The sequence below is a fragment of the Physeter macrocephalus genome, chromosome 17, assembly GCF_002837175.3.
Source record: "Physeter macrocephalus isolate SW-GA chromosome 17, ASM283717v5, whole genome shotgun sequence".
NCBI lineage: Eukaryota > Metazoa > Chordata > Mammalia > Artiodactyla > Physeteridae > Physeter > Physeter macrocephalus.
In genome coordinates, this window is record NC_041230.1 from 14,801,504 (window position 1) to 14,825,502 (window position 23,999).

The 23,999-nt window shown below is 44.7% G+C and overlaps 1 protein-coding gene across 1 annotated transcript in view; it reads left to right on the forward strand.

Annotated features, from left to right (window-relative positions):
- The window catches only part of RHPN2 (rhophilin Rho GTPase binding protein 2), a 60,582-nt gene that overhangs the window by 21,939 nt on the left and 14,644 nt on the right, over window positions 1-23,999 (forward strand). The window contains exons 3-9 of the mRNA XM_007101654.4: window positions 6,633-6,761; window positions 9,439-9,514; window positions 17,727-17,804; window positions 18,178-18,302; window positions 19,894-20,060; window positions 22,201-22,388; window positions 22,796-22,952. Coding sequence (XP_007101716.2) covers window positions 6,633-6,761; window positions 9,439-9,514; window positions 17,727-17,804; window positions 18,178-18,302; window positions 19,894-20,060; window positions 22,201-22,388; window positions 22,796-22,952 — 920 coding nt within the window. The remainder of the gene's footprint in view (window positions 1-6,632; window positions 6,762-9,438; window positions 9,515-17,726; window positions 17,805-18,177; window positions 18,303-19,893; window positions 20,061-22,200; window positions 22,389-22,795; window positions 22,953-23,999) is intronic.

The window sequence follows — 23,999 nt, forward strand, 5'->3', positions numbered from 1 at the left end:
TCTGACCTGTGTGAGATGATATCTCATTGTAGTTTTGATTTTCATTTCTCTAATGATTAGTGATGTTGAGCATTCTTTCATGTGTTTGTTGGCAATCTGTATATCTTCTTTGGAGAAATGTCTATTTAGGTCTTCTGCCCTTTTTTGGATTGGGTTGTTTGTTTTTTTTGTTATTGAGCTGCATGAGCTGCTTGTAAATTTTGGAGATTAATCCTTTGTCAGTTGCTTCATTTGCAAATATTTTCTCCCATTCTGAGGGTTGTCTTTTGGTCTTGTTTATGGTTTCCTTTGCTGTGCAAAAGCTTTTAAGTTTCATTAGGTCCCTTTTTTTTTTTTTTTCCATTTCTCTAGGAGGTGGGTCAAAAAGGATCTTGCTGTGATTTATGTCATAGAGCGTTCTGCCTATGTTTTCCTCTAAGAGTTTGATAGTGTCTGGCGTTACATTTAGGTCTTTAATCCATTTTGAGTTTATTTTTGTTTATGCTGTTAGGGAGTGTTCTAATTTCATACTTTTACATGTACCTGTCCAGTTTTTCTAGTGAATTATTGAAACTGAGAAGGGGGTTGTGGGAACCTCTGATTTGTAGCTGGTTGGTCAGAAGTTCATGTGCCCTCCGCCTGCCCCCACCTGCTTGCAACTGACCCCCGAAGTGGGAGCAGCCATGTGACACTGAGCCCTTAATCTGTGGGGTCTCTTCTAACTCTGGGAGTTGGTGTCAGAATTGAATTGAATTGTTGGGCACCCAGTTGGTGTCAGAGAATCAGAAATGGAGAGTTTCAAACATTATTGTTTTTTAAAAAGAAGTTATTAGAGTTTGAACAGACTATATTGGAGAGCATCACGTGTATGGCAGAGTATGGTTTTGTGAGACTTTTGTTTTTGGGGGCAGGAGGTGTATGTGTGTACTGTGCTGTGATAGAAATGCATTTCTTACTGGTGATCGTGTCTTTCTCCAAAAAAATTTCCCAAACCAATGACATTCACCAACTGAGCTTCCAATATCTCATTGCCTGGCTGGGGAGTCCAAACGTGCATGTGTGAAAACTTACTGGGCAGTGAGAGGGCAAGTGCCAGCCTATCTGCAGCCAGGTCATAACTGCTCTTTCTGAGGGGGCATAAGCTTGTTGGTTGGTCATGGAGAATGAGCTGAAGGGAGGGGGAGAGAGGGAGAGAGAGAGAGAGAGAGAGAAGGGAATATATATGCACCACGGAGAGATAACTGTTGGGCCCAAATATGTGCAAGGCAGGGGAAGCCCCAGGGGAGAGGGCCACTGCAGCGTACGTGGTTTAGCGCTTTGCTCTCTGGAGGAAAGGTGGACAGGTGGTGAGCAAAGCAGGCCAATGACAGGTAGATGGATTTTCATCAGCTGAGGAGGAGGAGGTAGTCAGGTACCGTCTCTCTGGCTGGCTGGAGCTCTTGGCTGGTGACCCATTTCACGGAGGAGGACAGTTCTGGTACCTGGCCTGAGCCATGGCTGAGGACTTGCCAGAACGGTTCAAGGAAATGTGCTCAGCAAGACCTGGCTTAGAACTGGGTTCTTATTGCCACGGTTGTTTTCGCAGTGACTCCCAATCTGTAAAATGAGCTAGCACCACCTGTAAGGTCTTCGAGTAGGTGGCAGAACCCCTGCTTTGAGAATCTGGGTAAAGTTTGTTCCTCCATCCTGCTTAACACTATTCCGTTCTATGAATATAGCACATTTTGCTTATCCATTTGCCAGTTAGATATCTGGATTCTTTCTACTTTGGGGGCTGTCAGGAATAATGCTACTATGAACATTCACACTATGTCTTGGTTTGGACATATGTTTTCATTTCTTTCATATAGATACCTAGGAGTGCAATTACTTGGTTGTGTGGTAAGTTTATGTTTTAACATTTTTTGAAACTACCCAGCTGTTTTCCCAAGTGGCTACGTCATTTACGTTCAGCAGTGCATGAGGGTTCTAGTTTCTCTATACATCCTCACTAACACTTGGTATTGTTTGTCTTCTTAATCATAGCCAATCTAGTAGTTGTGTATTGGTATCTTATTATGGTTTTGTTTTGTTTTGTTTTGTTTGTTTTGTTTTGTTTTTTGCGGTACGCGGGCCTCTCACTGTTGTGGCCTCTCCCGTTGCAGAGCACAGGCTCCGGACGCGCAGGCTCAGCGGCCGTGGCTCACGGGCCCAGCCGCTCCGCGGTATGTGGGATCTTCCCGGACCGGGGCATGAACCCGTGTCCCCTGCATCGGCAGGCAGACTCTCAACCACTGCGCCACCAAGGAAGCCCTTATTATGGTTTTAACACACATTTCCCTATTGACGAAAGACTTTGAGCATCTTTTCACGTGCGCTTATTAGCCATTCATAGAACTTCTTTAGTAAAATGTTTATTCAAATCTTCTGCCCATTTTATGAATTCAGTAAAGTTGCAGGATACAAAATCAATATACAGAAATCAATTGCATTTCTATACAGTAATAATAAACTATCTGAAAGATAAATTAAGAAAACAATCCCAACACTCACACAGCGTTGGTGGGTCTGTAAGTTGGTACAGCCACAATGGAAAACAGTGTTGAGATTCCTCAAAAAATTAAGAATAGAATTGCCACACGACCTACATACTCCACTTCTGGATATTTATCTGAAGAACACAAAAACACTAATTTGAAAAGATATATGTACCCCTATGTTCATTGCAGCATTATTTACAACAGCCAAGATATAGAAACAACCTAAGTGTCCATCAGTGGATGAATGGATAAAGAAAATGTGATACACACACACACACACACACACACACAAACACATACACCATGGAATATTACTTAGCCATAAAAAAGAAAGAAATCTTGCCATTTGCAGCAATATGGATGGACCTTGAGGGCATTATGCTAAGTGAAATAAGTCAGACAAAGACAAATACTATGTCATCTCACTTATATGTGGAATCTAAAACAAAACAAACAAAAACTCCTAGGGACTTAACCTGGAGGTCCAGTGGCTGAGACTCCATGCTTCCAATTCAGGGGGCCCGGGTTCGATCCCTGGTGAGGGAACTGGATCCCACATGCCACAACTGGGAGTTTGCATGCTGCAACTAAAGATCCTGCGTGCCGCAATTAAGAGATCCCGCGTGCCACAACTGAGACCTGGCACAGCCAGATAAATAAATAAATAAATATTTAAAAAAATAATAAAAAACCAAACCAAACAAAAACCCCCAAGCTCATAGATACAGAGAACAGATGGGTGGTTGCCAGAAGTGGGGGCTGCAGGGGAGATGAAATGGGTGAATGTGGTCAAAAGGTACAAACTTCCAGTTATAAAATAAGTCGTGGGAATGTGATGTACAGCATGGTGACTATGGTTAATAATACTGTATTGTATGTTTGAAAGTTGCTAAGAGAGTAGATCTTAAAAGTTCTCATCACAAGAAAAAAATTCTGTAACTAAGTATGGTAACAGACGGCAAATTGACTTATTGTGGTGATCATTTTGAAAATATACAAACATAGAATTATTATGTTGTGCACCTGAAACTAATATAATGTTGTATGTCAATTATAATCAACTTAAAAATCTTTTGCCCATTAAAAAAATTGTGTGGTCTTTTTGTTATTTAATTAACAGAACTCTTTATATATTCTGGATACAGATTCTTTATCAGATATATAATTTGCAAATATTCTCTCCCAGTTTGGATTTTTTCATTGTTTTTTTTAGATGGTATTTTCTGAAGCACAGAAGTTTTTAAATTTGATGAGTCCAGTTAATCGATTTTTTTTTATGTGCAGTTTATTTTTATTTATTTTTTATTTTCTATTTTTTTGGCTGCTTTGGGTCTTCGTTGCTGTGCACGGGGTTTCTCTAGTTGCGGCGAGCGGGGGCTACTCTTCATTGCGGTGCACTGGTTTCTCATTTTGGTGGCTTCTCTTGTTGCGGAGCATGGGCTCTAGGCACGCAGGCTTCAGTAGTTGCAGCACGCGGGCTCAGTAGTAGCGGTACACAGGCCCTAGAGTGTGCAGGCTTCAGCAGTTGCAGCACGTGGGCTCAGTAGTTGTGGTGCATGGGCTCTAGGTCATGTGAGCTTCAGTAGTTGTGGCACATGGGCTCAGTAGTTGTGGCTCGCGGGCTCTAGAGCACAGGCTCAGTAGTTGCAGCACACGGGCTTAGCTGCTCCACAGCATGTGGGATCTTCCCGGAGCAGAGATTGAACCCGTGTCCCCTGCATTGGCAAGTGGATTCTTAACCACTGCGCCACCAGGGAAGTCCTCAGTTTCTTCTTTTATGGATTGTGCTTTTGGTGTGTAGCTAAGAATACTTTGTCAAACTCAAGGTCATGAAGATTTTCTTCTAGAAGTTTTGGAGTTTTTGCTTTTTTACTGAGGTCTCTGATCCATTTTGACTTAATATTTGGTTTGGTGTAAAATTTAGATTGAGATTTATTTTTTGCCTATTGTGCAGAAAAGAGTTATCATAGCCGGCCTGAGATGGCTATCCTTAGAAAGCCCTGCTTGCAAGGTTGGTGTTTGGCTGGTATCTGGAAACTTAGATTTCAGGAGAGTTCCCACCATTCCCAGAACTGATAAGAGGAAGAGGAGCTCACTATACTTAAAGTATTTGCACAAACAATGTGGTTTATATTGAGTACCTGCTTTCCTTCTAGGAGTCTTGAATTTTGGAACATTCCAGGCAGAGGTGTCTACCTGACCAGCCCCCAGTAAAAACCCCAGTGAGCTTCCTTGGAAGACAGCATTTTCACGTGCGTTGTCACAACTCTTTGCTGAAGGAATTAAGCATGTCCTGTGTGACTCCTTTGAGAGAGAGGACGCTTAGCGCCTGTGCCTGGTTTCCTTCAGACTTCACCCCATGCCCCTTTCCCTTAGCTGATTTTGCATTGTGTCCTTCTGCTGTAATAAATCAGAGCAATGCGTACAACTATATCCTGAGTCCTGCAAGTCCTCCTAGTAAATCACTGAACCTGGTGCTGGTCTTGGGGACACTGACATGCCTAGGGATGTCCAACTGCTTCAGCATCATTTGTCAGAAAGACTTTTTCCCCCTTGAATTTTCTTGTCACCTTTGTCAAAAGCAATTCACCATAAATGTAAGGATTTATTTCTGGATTCTGTTCAGTTCCATTGCCTTTCCTTATGCCAATACCACATTTTGATTACTGAGGCTTTATAGTAAGTTTTAAAATCAGAGAGCATAAATCCTCTAACTTTGTTCTTTTTCAAACTTCTTTGGCCCTTCTAGGCCCTTTGTATTTCCACATAAATTTTAGGCTCAGTTTGTCAGTTTCTACTAAAAAGCTTACTAGCGTTTTGATTGGAATTGCTTTGAATTGATAGATCAATTGGAGAGAATTGACGTCTTGACAATAGTGAGTCTCCCAATCCATAAACATGGAATGTCTCTCCATTAAATACCACAGCAATGTTTTGAAGTTTTCAGTGTACAAGTCTTGTGCTTCTTTTCTTAATTTTATTCCTAAGTATTTCAATCTTTCTGATACTATTTTGAGTGAAATTTTCTTAATTTCATTTCAAGATTGCTCATTGCTAATATATAGAAAAAAAATTGATTTGTATATTTTGAATTGTATCCTGTGACCTAACTAAATTTATTAGTTCCAGTACTTGTTTTGTGGATGCCTGGGGATTTTATACATGCAAGATTATGACAGCTGTGAATAAAGACAGTTTTACTTCTTCCTTTCAATCCAGATGCCTTTCATTTCTTTCTTTATTTTATTGTTGCTGGCTTGAACCTCCAGTATGGTGTTGATTAGAAGTGGCATAAATGGACATCTTTGCCTTGTTCCTGATCATAAGGGGGAAAGCATCAATCTTTCACCATTAAGTATGATGTTAGCTGTGGGTTTTTGTAGATGCCCTTTATCAAGTTTTGTAAATTATCTTTTATTCCTAGCTTGTTATGGATTTTTACCATAAATCTGTGTTGGACTTTATCACATGCTTTTTTTCCTGCATCTGTTGAGATGACAATTTATTTTTTGTCCCTTATTCTGTTGATATAGTATGTTACATTAATTGTTTTTCGGAAATTAAGCCAACCTTGCAGTCCTGGGATAAATCCCACTTGGTCTTGATGTATAATCCTTTGTATATGTTGCTAGGTTCAGGTTGCTAATATTTTATGGAGGATTTTTGCATACGTATTCATGAAGGATATTGATTGGTTATTTTGTTTTCTTGTGGTGTCTTCCTCTGGTTTTGGATCAGGGTGATATTGGCCTCATAGGATGAACTGGGGAGTGTTACCTCCTCCTCTATTTCTCATCCGTTTCCTTTTAAGGGGAAAATTTATGGTCTCTTATGGGTGACTAGGAGCAACTCCTTTTCCTCTTCTCAAGGCTAATTCTTACAGAGAGGCCTTAGCATTCATGTCAGGCAGCTCAGTGTCATTGGCTATATCCTAGGTCCATTTATTGGCAGGTATGGCTCAAAATGGGGCAGGTGCCCAGCATCCCTGAGACACCTTATCTGATCACACCTGACTCCTCCATCTGCAGGCAGACCCTCAGAACTTCCCTACGGGGACAAGCGCTGGGGTGTCTGCTCATCCGGCATCTGGGATGCTTGGCTGAGGATGCTTCTCTCCGCCGTCTCTTCTAACAGAGCAGCCACGAACCAAAAGGTACGGGAGCAGGTGCGCCTGGAACTGAGCTTCTTGAACTCGGACCTGCAAATGCTTAAGGAAGAGCTGGAGGGGCTCAACATCTCGGTGGGAGTCTATCAGAGCACAGAGTAAGTGGGGGCAACACTTCTTTTGGATACTTTCTGAGCCTTGGAACATGCCTGCATCAGGGACGGTGCACAGATAGGCCTGAGGGTGTGGCAGACCCCACTTTGATCCAATTTGGGGTTGAGCAAGGTGTAGGAATTAAAGGGATGGACCCGTGGAGTTTGTTGGAAATACCTGGCCAGTTGGACAAGAAGGCATTTATTTGTCCTGGGGACACATGGGCCATAGTTTTACAGGAGAGCTATGTGGCTGGGTCCTGGCGGGGAGATGGCATCTCTCAGGTGGCCTGGGTGGTGGCTCTGTCATAAAGATGCCCTGGAAGGGCGGCTGTGGTTAGCTCTGAGAGCCAGCCTGACAGATGGGTCCCAGGAAGCCCTGCCTTCTTCCCTGTCAGCCTCAGCACCGTGCACACGGTCTGACTCTGGGTCATTCTGTTGATAAGAGTACAAAAACATAAAAACTGCCTTTTATATCAAAGATTATGAGACCTTTGCGAGTTCCCTGAGGAGGCAGTATGACTGAGACGCTTTGGAAATATCCCCCATTAAATATTTGAGAAACAAACGTTCTAATTCAGAAGCATCCCCTAGGGAGTGTTTATAGGAGACCAAACGTTGAGGTGTGACCTTCAGAAAAGCTCAGAGAGTCTCTCACCCCAAGGTGAGCTACCTTGGAAAGAAAAGTCCATCTTTAAGAAGGAATAACTTTGAGGGGACTTCCTTGGTGGTCCAGTGGTTAAGGCTCTGTGCTTCCAACACAGGGGGCACAGGGTCGATCCCTGGCAGGGAACTAAGATCCCACATGCCGCGTGGGGCAGCCGAAAAAAAAAGAAAAAACTTTGAGCTCTAAAGAACGGTTTACATACTTTTCTGTGCGGGGAAGTGGTACTTCTCAAAAGGTAAGGGAGTCCCAGGGGAAACCCAGTCAGAAAATAATACCCTAGATTAACAGAAGGAAAATGTTGGGGAACCTTGAGTCACCTTTGGAATGTACTTTTCCTGACTGTCCCCAATCCTCTGCACTGTCCCCGAAGTGTTTTTCTGAGTCACGTGTGAAACCTCTGCTCCTTTGGTGACTGTCCACGAGCCAGCCCGTGTGTCCTGCCTCGCTTACCTGTGGGCTCCCAGTGCAGTCTGACACCTAATCAGAACAGTCAATGCACGGCTTCCCCCAGCCTATGCTCTGGTATTAAATTCCAGTGTTTTGCCCAGAAGGTCAAAGTTCCTCGAGGAGGCAAGGCCGGGCCTAACTTTGGTGATAAATGTAGGATGTTTCATATTCCCCCCTCACCGTACTGAAGCACAGGGCTGTCCATCACGAGGGTGTCCCCCAGAGACATGCAGTTTAAGGCCCCTGTGTGACCACGGTGCGGCTCTAAAGTGTCCGGTCGGTCCCCTGTGCATTGGGAAGAGGGGAGAGAGATGTGCAGATGCATAATGAAACCTTGCATTTCCATCTGCCCCTCTTCCTGTTTTCAAAGCAGATTGTTTTTTTCTCAGCACGGTTGATTTTTAAACACTTCTATAAGGTAGGCAGGGAAGAAACAATCTCATTGTGCAGATGAGAAAACACAGGGAAGCTGGAAGTTACAGAAAAAGTTATATTAGCGCAAGATGGAGGGCGGGGCACCCTGGCCCGGAGGCCTCGGGACGCCGGCTGCTCCTGGACAGTCACAGGGAGAGCCAGCCCTTTCGGGGTCAGGCCAGGAGCACGCTGGGTCCCAGAAGAGAGCAGCACGGCCTGTCTTCATCTCCTTCTAGCAGGATCCAGCTTTCCCTCAGGAAAGGGCTTTGGGGAAGCTATACAACCCACTGGGGCTTGCCTGCTTTCAGCTTAGCCCTGTTGTTTTCTGTCCCCCACAGAGGCAGCTTCAGCTTACAGCCTATTGTCCACTCACCCTGCCTGCATTCCTGGCCTCCTCCCCGGGTTGGGCTGAGCAACCCCAGGAGGCCTCCTGTTACAGGTCAGGGAGCGAAATCCCTGTTTGCAAAACATAGCTGAGCCCCATTCACTTCCTGTTAGCTCTGCCCCTAAGGCCACTCCCAGGGCGACCTGTTGGGTAACCAACTGGTGAGTGCGGGGAGAGGAGGTGGAGGGGAAACAGCTGGTCAGGGTCTGACCCAGGGCTGGGAGCCAGGTGCACTTAGGTGTCAGATGGGGCCCCTGCCCTCAAGGCCTTCCCTGTGCTGGGGATGGGACGCCTAGAGGGATACGCTGCCGTATAGGAGGAGGCCCTTGAGAGCCCAGGGTTGGAGGGCTGCAGGAGAGATGGGACCCGCTGCAGTGAGGAGAGGCGGAGGGGGATGGGGGTTGGGTGGAGATGGTGGAGACGCTCCAGATGGTGGAGCAGTTGGCACACCAGGCACAGCCCCGGGTGCACAATAGGTTCTCAGCGCAGTTACTCAAAGAAGTGTAGCGATTGGAGGGCTAAATCAGGGTGGAGCTGGTAGGGGCCTCATGTGTTAGGCTGGGTCGTTTAAAAGTTGTCGGGGACTGGGACCAGTTTTGGAACAGAGATGGGGACGTGACCCGAGTGGGCTTTATGGAAAATGAACTGGTGTGTGCTAGCTTGGCGGGGGGAGAGCGGGTGGGGACCTGAGCTGGGCTGCTGGGGGAAGGCCAGGGGGTGCAATGTGGTCGGGATACGGATGTTCATGTACCTTGCTGTGTTCCTTCTAGGGAGGCATTTACGATTCCCCTGATTCCACTTGGCCTGAAGGAAACCAAAGACGTTGACTTTTCAGTCGTTCTCAAGGTAAATCTCAAAGCAAGGGGCACTGGACTCACTGTTTAAAAGGGAAATGTAGAAGCTGTGTATCCCTTGAGAGTGACCTTAGGCTCAATGTGCCGAGTGCCAGTTGATTTCTGCAAGGTGGCCTTGAGCCCCCTCAGAGCCTGTGCCGTCCTTTCAGATGCTCCCTTTCATCTGGTCACTGAGGCTTCTGGGGAAGGGGTTGGAAACGCGGGCCAGTCCACCCCAGGAGGCAAGTCAAAGAGGGTATATAACCAATTTAGGCCATGTTTTTGGAAGAATAGCCAAGGTTTTTGTCCCTCAACATTTTATTGTGAAAATAGAAAAATTGAAAGAATTTTACAGTGAATCCCTGTATACTCACTACCTAGGTTCTTCCGTGAACATTTTGCTGTAGCCACTTTATCACGTATTCGTCCATTTATGCATCCCTGAATCTATACATCAATCCATTTTATTTTTTGATACATTTCACAGTAAATCAGGGAATTCCCTGGCGGTCCAGTGGTTAGGGCTTGGCACTTTCACTGTCGGGGCCTGGTTTCAATCCCTGGTCGGGGAACTAAGATCTCACGAGCCACGCAGCTTGGCCAAAAAACAAAAACAAAAAACAAAAAAACACCAAAACAAAGTAAATACTTGAATAGCTTAAATACTTGAATAACTAGAGTTTATGGCTCCCCCTCCTCCCTAATTCCTGGTTGTCTACCTTCTCTTTTCTTTCTCTCTCCCCCTCTTTCTCCCTCCCTCCCTCCCTTCTTTCCTTCCATCTTTTTTTTTTTTCCAATAACAACCTTATTGAAATATAATTCACACACCGCACAATTCACATCTTTAAAGTGAACGGTATCTGGCCTCCCCTTAGCCAGTGTGTCCCTGACAAGCAGTGTTACTTGTAGGCCCATCTGTGTCTGTCACTGTGCAGGGTGCTGTTGAGGTCACAGGCCCTGCCTTTGGATCCCGTGGTTCAGTAGGGGATCCAGGTGGGAAGTGGAAGATGTGTTTTGATGGAGTCACCCAGAGATGCCTTGGGGCCAGGAGAGGCCTCCCGGTGCCTGGAATGCTTTCCTCTTCCTCCTTGCCCCACATCCATCACTCTGAGTTTTACTGACTCACCTCAAACTTCCATTTAGGAGGAGAAAGTGGCGATGAGGTGGAAGGTAGTACCTGTCTCTGAGCTTTCCAGCACAGGCATGGTGTATAGGAATGAATCCCAGCATCATGAAAAATGCTTCAGAGAATTTTGTTTCTTTTCACAGTAATCCTGTTAGTTGACTCATCTTGGACTGCTTTTAATTTAGAAAAGAAAAAAATGGTTATATGGCATTTTGGGCCCTACACAATTTGTCCTTTTAAAAAGCAATTGGTTAATGCTTCAGAAGCCTTTACACTTGACCTCCAATCTCAATCAGAGACTGCGTGAGTCCCTTGACATAGGAGCCCTTTCACTCATGGCCTTGTGGACTGCTGCTTGTTTAAATCCAGGTCCTGGGCCCTGTGAGTTTGGGGTTTATTTTGGAGTTTGAGAAGGGACATTTGTAGTCTTCCTGGATGCAGGAGTGCCAAAGATTTTATTTTCTGGGTAGGAAACAATCCACAGCTATATGGCAGCTTTTCACAGGTCCCCTGAACTTTCAGATGTGACACTTGCCACAGGTCTGTGAGACTCCAGAAAATGCTTATGTCTGTGGAAATGTTTTAGTTGCTTTTGTAGAATAGTTTCTTTTAAGATTTAGTTTGTTGCTTGGTGCCAGAGCTGCAAGAGTGCAGGCATTTGGGGGAGGGGGGCGCGGAGTAGGTGAAGGAGATTAAGAGGTACAAACTTGCAGTTATATAATAAGTAAGCCAGGGAGTTATAATATACAGCCTAAGGAATATGGTCACTAATACTGTAATAACTTTGGTGACAGATGGTTACTAGACTTGCTGTAGTGATCATTTCATAATGTATGCAAATGTCAAATCACATGTAATACATCTGAAGCTAGCATAGAATTGTAGTCAACTATGTTTCAATTAAACAACAACAAAAAGACATACTTAGAACCACAAAATGTCTGAGTTTGGAAGGAATTGTAAAGGTTACCAAAAAATAAAGATAAAAATAAAGAACACAGGCATTTAAAAGGGAGACTCTTGGAGAAACTTGGGAATTTCATGGGCATCTGTAAGGATCCAAACATGTCATGTGCTAAATTCACATTAAAGCCAGTGGGGGAAAAAAAATCACATATTGTGGGTATGGCCAAGTGCTATTCAGCTGAGGCTTCCAGCCATGTCATTTTAGCCTAAAAATGACTCTACAAATGTCAGTCATACAAAAATGAGAATGTTTGGGGGATGTTCTGTTTTTCCTTCCACATTTGTCCTTGAGAGTAACACAGATAGGTGCCACAGAAGTAGTTTGGCCGACTGAATTAGGGCAATTCAAGTTGTCTTTCAAATCTGTGTATCCATGTGATGTTTAATGGTCATTGAAGCTTCATGGTCTGATTTTTTTCTGTTTTAAATAAATGGACTTTAAAATAGCTTCATAAAAAAACACGATCAAAATCAATTCCCTTTCAGAGAATTCACGGGGTTTTTTTGCTTTTAAATATGTCTTTATTAATTTATTTTTCCAACTGAGAACAGTATTGCAAAACATTCAGAAAATATCAAGACACGTAAAGATCCCTCACAGCCACACATCTCCCTCCCCCGCCCCCCGTCTCCCCACTGAGCTATGTAACTTGCTCAGTACTTAATCTTTGAGCACCCGATCTTGTCCTCTGATCAGGGGCCTGCCTTAGGAGGCTGTGAGACTCCTGTGATCTGTTCAGGCTTAGCATGGTGTCTTCTGGTAGTAGGTGCTAAATAAGGTAGCTATTAATTTCATTCTTTTTTTAAAAAATAAATTTATTTATTTTATTTATTTCTTTTTCGCTGCATTGGGTCTTCGTTGCTGCCCGCGGGCTTTCTCTAGTTGCGGTAAGCGGGGGCTCCTCTTCGTTGCAGTGAGCAGGCTTCTCCCGTTGCAGAGCACGGGCTCTAGGCACATGGGCTTCAGTAGTTGTGGCTCACGGGCTCTAGAGCACAGGCTCAGTAGCTGTGGCGCACGGGCTTAGTTGCTCTGCGGCATGTGGGATCTTCCCGGACCAGGGCTCGAACCCATGTCCCCTGCATTGGCAGGCGGATTCTTAACCACTGCACCTCCAGGGAAGTCCCATTCTTTTTTAAAAAATATTTATTTATTTATTTATTTGGTTGCGCTGGGTCTTAGTTGCTGCTCACAGGCTCCTTAGTTGCGGCTCACCGGCTCCTTAGTTGCGGCATGCATACTCTTAGTTGCAGCATGCATGTGGGATCTAATTCCCTGACCAGGGATTGAACCCGGGCCCCCTGCATTGGGAGTGCAGAGTCTTATCCACTGTGCCACCAGGGAAGTCCCAATTTCATTCTTAAGGCAGCTTTCAAATACTGTTGTCAGCAGCTCTCTGAGCACCTTTGCACACTTGCTGAATATTCCCTTTGGATAAATTTCTGGATGAGGATTTGGTAGGTCATACATGTTAGGGATTTCCCTGGCAGTCCAGTGGTTAAGACTCTGTGTTTCCACTGCAGGGGGCACTGGTTCGATCCCTTGTCAGGGAAGTAAGATCCCACATGCAGCACAGCCAAAAAAAAAAAAGATACATGTTACCTAATTACCCACCAGAAGTGGTCCTGCCTTACATTCCCACAGTGTATGACTGCTTACATTGGGTGTCGCTTATCATTTTGATTTTGTGAGGTCAGGCAAAAATGATATCATGACAGTTTGCATTCTTTGATCAGTACTAGAGTTCGCACTTTTGTTTATTTGTCCTTTACATGTGTCCTTTTGGAAATACCTATTTCTGTCCTTTGTCTGCTTTACCATAGAGTTGGTTTTAAGAGTTCTTTTACATATGAAGGAGAGTAATGCTTGGTTATGTACGTTACAAATATTTCCCCCAGTAGGTTCTCTCCTTTAACTTGTTTTACAAACAATACCAGTTTAAAAAGTATATCTTTTTTTTTTCCAAACAGATTTTATGTTGTTAAGCTTAACAGTTCTTCCCTTAAGGAAGAATTCTTCCTTGATAACATGTTCAGAAAGGCATTCTCCACATCAAGGAGACATAAATATTTTGCTATAGTTTCTTCCAGTGCTTTAAAATTTTTTAACATTAAATCTTTAATTAATCAGGAAATTGTGTGTAAAAAAATGAGGTGTAGTACTCTTTTTATTTTCACCAATAATTGGGTAGCCAGTTTCCCCTGAACTATGTATAAAGAATCCATCTGTGAGGCTTCCCTGGTGGTGCAGTGGTTAAGAATCCGCCTGCCAATGCAGGGGACATGGGTTTGAGCCCTGGTCCGGGAAGACCCCACATGCCGCAGAGCAACTAAGCCTGTGCGCCACAACTACTGAGTCTGCGTTCTAGAGCCAGAGAGCCACAACTACTGAGCCCGCGCGCCACAACTACCGAAGCCCGTGCGCCTAGAGCCCATGCTCCGCAACAAGACAAGCCACCGCCATGAGAAGCCCACACACCGCAGCAAAGAGTAGCCCCTGCTCGTCGCAACTAGAGAAAGCCCGCGCGCAGCAAGGAAGACCCACCGCAGCCAAAAATAAACAAATACAATAAAATAAATTTAAAAAAAGAAAGAATTCATCTGTGGTGCTGGATGCTGTCCATTTCACTGCGTGCCCCTCCCTCCCCCTCAGCCCTCCTCTACCCTGCTGTGTGCTGGGGGACAGCAGCAGGCTCCTGCTCTGTGGCTTTCTATTGGGTGTGTCTGAGGGAGAGTAGCATCAGGAGATGAGAGGATGGGAAGAGAGGGAAGTCGGGGCTTTTAACTCCTCAGCTCCCTCAGCTGGGTACCTTTTACAATCCCCCCCAGCAGGGAAGGTCCTTGTGGCTGTTGGATGCTCACCTCTCTGGGTTCCCGTAGCTCCTTCTCCCCCTTGACCCTTCAACTCTGTGGTTCTAATGGCTCTGGAGGTCCTGCACAATCCTATGGTTTCCCATAACCCTGCCCACATCACTATAAGAGCTCTTCCCTTAAATTCACACCAGGCACACCTGTGTGTGCCCCGCCTTCCTGCCTGGAGCTGGTGGATGCTCCAGGCTTTTCCTCTTCTTTGGAATGCTGGCTTATGTTATATACCTGATTCTCGAATCTGCTTCAGTTTGTTTCTGTTCCATACCTGGTTTCATTGTTTAATCCCTGTGTGTTTTAACACCAATTGGAGCAATCCTTCTTTATTACTATGCTTTCCGAAATGTTCTTGGCTTTTCTTCCGTGTTTTTAACTTCCATGTTTTGTTAGGTTTCTCCAAAATAGCACTCTTGGGTTTTGACTGAAATTTCATTAGATTCATAGCTTAATTTGGACAAAATCGCCCACAACAGTGAGAGGCCCGCGTACCACAAAACAAACAAACAAACAAAAAATCGCATCTTTACAATATTGTACATTTTCATCCATGAACGTAATATTTCCAATTGTTGATAATCAACAAACAGCAAGTTTTATGGGGGCAGGGATCATGTCTATCTTGTTTAAAAAAAGTGATTTAATGAATAAATGAAACAATGAAATAACTTATGTCTTGCAGTAACGTTTAATAATTATCTGCTTAATTAATTAAATTAATTTTGTCCCTAGGGATATTGTACTTTTGTTATAATTGTGAAAGTTTTTGATCCCCTGTTCTGTTTTTCTGACTGGTTATTGTTTGTGTAAGAAAGGAAGACTTAACTTTTTTTTTTTCTAACTGAAGTATAGTTTATTGACAATGTTGTGTTAGTTTCTGGTGTACAGCAAAGTGATTCAGTTATACATATATATATTCTTTTTCATATTCTTTTCCATTATGATTTATTACAGGATATTGAATATAGTTCCCTGTGCTATACTATAGGACCTCATTGTTTATCCATTCTATATATAATAGTTTGCATCTGCTAGTCTCAGACTTCCAGTCCATCCCACTCCTTCGCCCCTCCTCCTTAGCAACCACAAGTCTGTTCTTTATAAGACTATTAACTTTTAGTATTAACTTTTTGGCCATTTTACTGAATTCTTATTAGTTTTGTGGTTTTTTTAGTTGACACTTTTGGAGTTTGTAAAAACACCTTTATTTTGCACAAAAATTATTTTGTTTCTTCCTTACTAACATCTATATCTTACTTTTCTTAAGTTGTTGGCTAGAGAACTTTCGGAATTATGCTAAGTAATGGCAGTCATAGTAGACATCCTGGTCTTGCCCCTGATATTTACAGTGGGTTTCAGCTTGATATTTTTTATTCTACTAAATATGTGTAAATCTATCCTAGATTACTAAATTTCAAAGTCAAGAATACATTTAGAATGTATCAAAATCCTCTTTGACTTCTGTGAGTTTGACGTAAGGTTGCTCTTTTAACTTCTCATTTTAAGTGTAATTTCTCTCCTAATTTTAAGAACATTTTTGCCAGTGTCCACAGTAGTAGTTGACAGAGCAGCGTGCTGCTCTGGAAAGGATACAGTTCTCATCCTGGAGCATCTCCTGAGTCGTGGCCCTAGCGCTGCTCTCAGGGATGTCGTCGGAGAAGCCCTAGAGGAGCTTTGTCCCCCTGATCAGCCTCACCATAGTTAATGTCACTAATAACATAATTAATTATATTTGAAAACCATTTCAGGGACTTCCCCCATGGTCCACTGGTTAAGACTCTGCGCTTCCACTGCAGGGGGCACGGGTTCGATCCCTGGCTGGGCAACTAAGATCCTGCATGCCTCACGGTGCAGCCAAAAAAAAAGAAAAAAAAAAAAGAAAATCAATGTTGTATATTCATTCAGTACAGTCCTATTTTTGTAAGCGGAGAGTATATGGGTGTATTTGTAGGTATTCATTGAACATATAAAAAGCAGAAGGGACTTTAATGCAGAAAGCATGTAAAGAGAATACTCACAGACACTTGGGAAAATGTAATGAACAATATCTCTCCTCAACTTTTTGCAGCCAGGGAGAGCCAGCACTTATGGAGGATGTTATGCAAGAATCCATTCTCCATATGCATTATACTCATCTTATTTTTTCCTGTACTACTTGCCTCCTCCTAATATATGATATAATTTACCTATTTGTTGTGCCTGTTACTTAATGTCTGTGCTCCTTTGTGAGATTATAAGCTCCATGGGGCAAGATCTTTGTTTTGTTCACTGAAGTAGCCCCAGCACTGTGAACAGTGCCTGGCACATAGCAGATGTTCATCAATGTATCTTATGACCGAATGAACTCACCGAGTGGTCATGAAACGCTGGACCCGTTGGAGGTCTCACAGGGGTGCTTTGTTTGTGGAAGTGCACGGAGCTGCTCTCACAAAGGTTCCCATCACAGACCCTGAGGGTAGCATCCTCGTAACAGTCCCCACACATGAGTTCCCTCTGCCAGGAAGACCCTGTGCCCAAAGGACGAAGGTCTGAGCCCCTGAATATCTGTGATGTTTGCTAGAATTATTGAACTTATAGTCACTTATGCAAGTCACTTAACTGTGCTGCCAAGACACTTTTTTTTTAAGATTTTGTTTTTGATGTGTACCATTTTTAAAGTCTTTACTGAATTTGTTTCAATATTGCTTTTGTTTTATGTTTTGGTTTTTTGGCCGCTAGGCATGTGGGATCTTAGCTCCCTGACCAGGGATGGAACCCACACCGCCTGCATTGGAAGGCGAAGTCTTAACCACTGGACCACCAGGGAAGTCCCCATTTTTAAATAAAAAATAACTTTCAACTTCCCTTTTTACTGAAGCAACAAAAACAAAAATTTTAAATATACATAAATAAAATTAAGAAAATAAATCCCACCATTTAGAAAAATCACTGCAGTGTACACTCTCCCATAAGTTTTTGTTTTGTTTTTTCTTTTTTTTGCGGTACGCGGGCTTCTCACTGTTGTGGCCTCTCCCGTTGCGGAGCACAGGCTCCGGACGCGCAGGCTCAGCGGCCATGGCTCACGGGCCCAGCCGCTCCGCGGCATGTGGGATCTTCCCGGACCGGGGCTCGAACTTATGTCCCCTGCGTTGTCAGGCAGATTCTTAACCACTGTGCCACCAGAGAAGTCCCTCTACATGTATTTTTAAAGGGGGGGGGGAACCTTAGACATTACTATTATACTTGTTTACGATTTTGAGTCACACCTTACAGTATCTCATTTTTCTTACAGGATTTTATTCTGGAACATTACAGTGAAGATAGCTACCTCTATGAAGATGAAATAGCAGATCTTATGGATCTGAGACAAGTATGTTTCTGTGTGCAGCAGGGTGAGGAGGGTGGCTGCTAGAGCTTGATGAGTCTTCAGATGATCCCATTATTTCATTGGAAGTCTTGTAGAATCGCTGGTGGTCGGAGGTGGTAGGGAGGAGCTGTCAAAATTGTCCATTCAACTTGCCACATAAGAAGACCACAGAGGGGACAGACATACATGTCTGGGGCTGGGTTCCAGGACTCATGAGTTCACTCCAGCCTTGCCCATCTCTCCTAGAGTTCATGATACCAGCATTGGGGCCTAGGCTTCAGAGAAATAGCGTGTGTGAGCATCTTCCCTGCCTGGCTGTCTGCTCTATGCTCACCCGGTCACCCCCTCACCCCCTCAGTGGTTCCTTTCCTTTCAGGCCTGTCGGACGCCCAGCCGAGATGAGGCTGGGGTCGAGCTGCTGATGAGTTACTTCATCCAGCTGGGGTTTGTTGAGAGCCGATTCTTCCCACCCACCCAACAAATGGGGATCCTGTTTACCTGGTAGGTGCCTGGGCTGGGGCTTTCCCACTCTGGCCACAGTTGGGAGCCTCTGTCCCACGGAGGCTCCTCTGAACTGTGGCCTCCTCTTTCTAACTGTCCCGTTAATACAGGAGACATGTAGATAAACCAGTGTTTATTTATGAAGGGGATCCAGGGGGAGAAGGCTCCAACGGACCGTGGCTTCTTGCTTCTCAGAGCAAGTGAGCCAAGAAGAAGAGGCATTTTTTTCATGCTCATTTTATCGCGGGGGAAACACTGGGGCTCTGAGGTGGAACTAACAAGAACAAGATTCTTGTCCCAGATGGCATGGGAGTGGGAATCAGGTTTTGTCCCAGTGACAAGGGCAGCAAACAGAAATAGATCAGATTTTAAAAACTGAAGCAGAACCTTGGATTCTTCCCCAGAGTTGGTACTTACCATGATTAGTGTTGTCTAAATATTTTGGAGATGCTATACCTCTTCTCTGAGTTGCTTAGGGCTGTGTGAAATGAAAGTAAATCCCAGTGGCTAAGGGGCGTATTCAGAGTTTAACTTCACCACAGCAGATGGCTATTGATGCTTCCTTTTGGAAGGAAAGGCAGAAGACTTTTCCTAAAGATGTGTTAGCTGCCGGCACGTGGGTAAAAGGGCCAAATGTGACTTCTCCTTAGTGTTGAATTAGGAAGAAGCTCCATATCTATCCCCTGGTTGATATGTGAACTTTAAAACATATCCTGAGTCTTTTAGACTTCAGACTTCAGGAAGAATTATGAAGGGTTAGGATTTGCTATATTTCATTTAGGAGAAGCCTTCTTTTTTTTTTTTTTTTTTTTAAATACATTGTATTTTTTAGAGCAGTTTCAGGTTCATAGTAAAATTGAGGGGGAGGTGTAGAGAGTCCCCATATAGCCCTTGCCCCTGCACACCCACGACCTCTGCCACTGTCAACATCCCCCCCCCAGAGTGTTCCATTTGTTACAGCTGATGAATCTACATTGGCTCATTGTCACCCAACATCCGTTGTTTACAGTAGGGTTCACTCTTGGTGGGCTACCTTCCATGGGTTTGGACAAATGTAGTAATGACATGTATCCACATCATATCATAGTATCACACAGAACAGTTTCACTACCCTACAATCCTCTGCCTTCCACCTAGGCACCCTCACCCCTCCCCACCCCCAATCCTGGCAACCACTGATTCTTTTTGTCTTTTCCAGAATGTCATATAGTTGGAATCATACAGTATGTAGCCTTTCCAGATTGGCTTCTTTCACTTAGTCACATGCATTTTAGGTTTCTCCATGTATTTTCGTGGCTTGATAGCTCATTTCTTTTTAGTGCTGCATAATTTTCCACTGTGTAGCTGTACCACAGTCTGTATATCCATTCACCTATGGAAGGACGTCCCGGTTGAGAATCCCTATTTCAATTTGCGCTTGCGGGTGTCTTTATTCAGTATGATCAGGCCCATCATCTTGCTTGGAAATAAAACCTCATTGCATGTGCATCTTTGAGTTTTATTCAAGAAATAAGTTCTGTCCATTTTTACCCAAAGGTGGCACTCACTAGCCAAGGAATTCATATGCTCAAAAGACATTTCTTTTGAATAGGTATGACTCCCTCACGGGGGTTCCGGTTAGCCAACAGAACTTGCTGCTGGAGAAGGCCAGCATTCTGTTTAACATTGGAGCCCTCTACACACAGATCGGGACCCGGTGCAATCGACAGACAGAAGCTGGGCTGCAGAGCACAGTGGATGCCTTTCAGAGAGCCGCAGGTGTGTCTCTGCGAGGGCTGCCGGGATGGAGCCCTGGCCCTGCCAGGTGGCCCTGGTACCCCAGCTGAAGGGGGTTTGTGGGTCCTCCCCAGGCCCACGCTTGGCCTCACAGGCCTGAAAGGGCCAGGCCAGTTTCCAGAGCCGGTGTATCTTCCCACAAAGAAAATCGCTTATTGTCTCCAACCCTGTCTCTGTCTGAATATGGCTTATGTACACAGTAGTTAATGATTAATCTTTTCCAAACAAGTGGCCCCAGAGATGGCAGTGAATGGACTGTTTCTTTGAACACAGTTTCGAAGACGAGAATAAGTTTTCTCAAATGGTGGGAATGTAGGCTTTTTCTTTTTTCTTTCATCAGACGTGCCTGTTTGGTGCATATTACTACCCTTGCCTTTCTTTTATGCTCATTCTGAGAAGCTCGCTCACCCACGGTTGCTCTTCTCGGCCCCCTACCAAGTGACACTTAGCGCCAGCCTGTAGGGGACTGGGGGCTGCCAGGCGAGGTGCAATGGGCAGGCCTGCCTCATGGGTGTTCGAGGGTCCTGCATTGCTCCCCTCTAGCAGGGCCTGTGACCAGCAGTCTCGGTACAGGGAATAGTGGGCAAAAGCAGTGACAAGCACAGACCAACGTGTGATGCACTGAGCTGGCTCCACAGCGAGTTTCCTTCTGTGCCGGTCCTTGTCACTCTGTTTCAGGCTGTTACCCTGGCAGAAAACCTTTTGGAGTATCTCACTTTGCTCTGCAAGGCCGTGAAGAACTATGGCTTTGCCATTTTGGCTGATCATGGAATTACTTGGTTAAAATGATTGACCCCTTGGGAGGAAACGACACTGTGAAATTCCATGTGGGAGTTGATTTCTTTCACTGTAAATCCTTTTCTGGGCTCATCTTTCTTACCGAGGACTCTGAAGCAGGTATGCTTGGTGACCTGTCTCTAAGATTCCAGAGATATGGACAAAACAAAGCTTGAGAACAGAGTAGGAGCGAACCCCAGAAAGGAGCAGACAGCCTGCAGCCGTCGCCGTCCTTCTGCAGGGCAGTTTATGCTTTGCAGCAGCACCAGAAGAACCAGTCAGATGGGATTTTGTGCCGGAGATTTTATTTCAGCTCCAGGTTGATTGTCATTTAATGCTGTGACACTTTTCTAACACATAAAAAAGTCAGCTGCGGGCTACAGCATGAAAATTTCCACTGGAGTGGCTGAGTTGATCTTTCTTGAGGTCCTGGGGGAAAGCCCGGAATTTCTGAATGACCCAGGGGTTAAGTGTGAGCATGTCCCCCTGAGAGCCCTTCCGTCATTCTGTCTGCCTTCTGCCTTCACCTCCATCAAATGTCTAGTCACGTATGGAATTTCTCACAAGTGTCCCAGGTGAGACAAGGAATGGACAGGGAACAGGCTGGTTTCCTTGCTTGATACAGACGTAAATGTTTTGGAAGAGAGCTGGAAAACAAAAGTTCTCTAGCTATGGTAAAACATACATAACAAAACTACCATTTTAGCCATTTTTAGGATTACCGTTCATTGTCATTAAGTACAGTCACATTGTTGCGCAACTATCCATCTCCAGAACTTTTTTATCACCCCAAACAGAAACTCTGTCCCATTAAAAGCTAAATCTCCATTCCTTCCTCCTCTCAGCCCCTGGGAAACATTCTACTTTTTGTCTCTATGAATTTGACTGTTCCAGATACCTCATCTCACCCAGTGGAATTATACGACATTGGTCCTTGTGATGGACCTGTTTCACTTAGTGTAATGTCTTCATCCATGTTGTAGCGTATGTCAGAATTGCCTTCCTTTTTAAGGCTGAAATAGTCCGTTGTAGGTATATACCACAGTTTGTGTATCCCCATGTCTGTGGATGGACATTTGAGTTGTTTCTGCCTTTTGGTTATTGGGAATAATGCTGCCATGTGCCTTCATGTATGAATATCAGTTTAAGTCTCTGCTTTCAATTCTGCGGGGTTATACCTGGGAGTAGAATTGCTCGATCTTATGGTAATTGAGAATCCGATTTTTCTAAAGATGCTCCAGGACACCAGTTTTATATTTTTGCTTCTGTCATTTTCCATACTCCTGAGCAGCATGGTGAAATAAATATGATCCCCAACTAACGGGCAAAACAATTCCAATCGCAGGGGTTTTAAACTACCTGAAAGAGACGTTTACTCACACTCCAAGTTACGACATGAGTCCCGCCATGCTCAGTGTGCTGGTCAAAATGATGCTCGCGCAAGCCCAAGAAAGCACGTTTGAGAAAATCTGCCTTTCTGGGATCCAGAACGAGTTCTTCATGCTGGTGAAGGTGGCTCAGGAGGCTGCCAAGGTAAGCCTTGCTGTTTCCCGTGACTTTCGGAGTGAGTGGGATTCGTTGGTGTGGGCCCACTGGACGCAGCGGGGGCTTCCCACGGCAGCTTGCCCGTGAGCTGGGCAGCATGCCCGCCCAGGCTGGCCAGAGTGCTGGCTTGCATTTTCTTAGCGAGTAATGGTGTTTCAGATACGGATCACTGATTCCATCTGCAGCTTAGCCTAAAAACCAGCATAATGACAGTGGCCTGATCTCCCTGTTAACTCTGACACTGACAGCGCTAGGAGACCTTGGAGTTGCTCCCAGATTCTGGAGCGACCTCTGGCAGGGGCCGCTGCCTAGAAGAAAGGGCTCTTTTTCTGCAGCCCGGATACGTGAGGGCCCCTGTGCCAGCCTCCTCGTTCCCAACATTTTTTCCATTTTAGGTGGGAGAGGTCTATCGGCAGCTGCACACGGCCATGAACCAGGAGCCAGTGAAGGAGAACATCCCATATTCCTGGGCCAGCTTGGCCTGCGTGAAGGCCCACCACTACGAAGCCCTGGCCCACTACTTCACAGCCACCCTCCTCATCGACCACCAGTGTAAGGCTTGGCATCTCAGGGCTCTGGGCTTTGGTCAGGGTTGTGGTTTTGCTGCCTCTGGGTGATTCTGAGCTGAGTGAGAGCTGTCTACCTGCCTGGGAGGTGCTCACAGCCTGGGGGCAGAGGGTGGGGATTACATGTTGGCCCAGGCCACAGGGTGGGATTAGGGGTTATGTGGTTCCTTCCTATGGGAGGAAGAGGGGTAGCGTTCCTTCTGCCTGGGATGGAACAGACAGCTTCTTGGAGATGATGTTTCACCTGGACTCTAGGGCCAGGACTAGACCAGGGAGGCACTCGCCTCAGGCACGAAATCTAAGGGGATAAACTCAGTAATTGAGATAATATTTTAACATTATAATTGTAAATAAATCAAAACTAAGGCAAAAAAATCCTTGGTGATTAAAATTTTAAATAAGGACACAGCAATAATGGTGCCGTACTGAGCCACATGGGAACCTGAAATAAGAAAAAATTTTGATCGGTTGTTTATCATGAATATTTTTGTATTAATTTTGATATTTAGAAAATTGTATTAAAATATCATATATATCTTGATGGCTGAGTTTGGGGCACCCCCTTAAATGTTCAGCCTGAAGTGAGTGCCTCACCCTCCTCCCCGTAGTCTTGGCTCTGATCTGAGATTGGGTGGGACTTTTGTTGCAATTGGTGCTAATCAAGGCAGCCCTCTGAGTAACGAAAAGGATAACCTTTGGGGCCAAGACTGCCTGGGTTCATATCTCAGCTCTGTCATTTACTAGCTGGGTGGTCTTGGGCAAGTTACTTACCTGCTCTGTGCCTCAGTTTTCTCATCTGTAAAATGGGGACATGAAGAGACCCTATCTCACAGGCTGTTGTGAAAACTAAATGCCTCTATGCAAAGCTAAATAGTGCCTTGTATATGGTGGGCTCTCTGGAAGTGTCAGCTGCTCCTGCTAGTATTATTTTTTTAAATTTTTTTTTATTTTTTGTGGTACGTGGGCCTCTCACTGTTGTGGCCTCTCCCGTTGCGGAGCACAGGCTCCGGACGCGCAGGCTCAGCGGCCATGG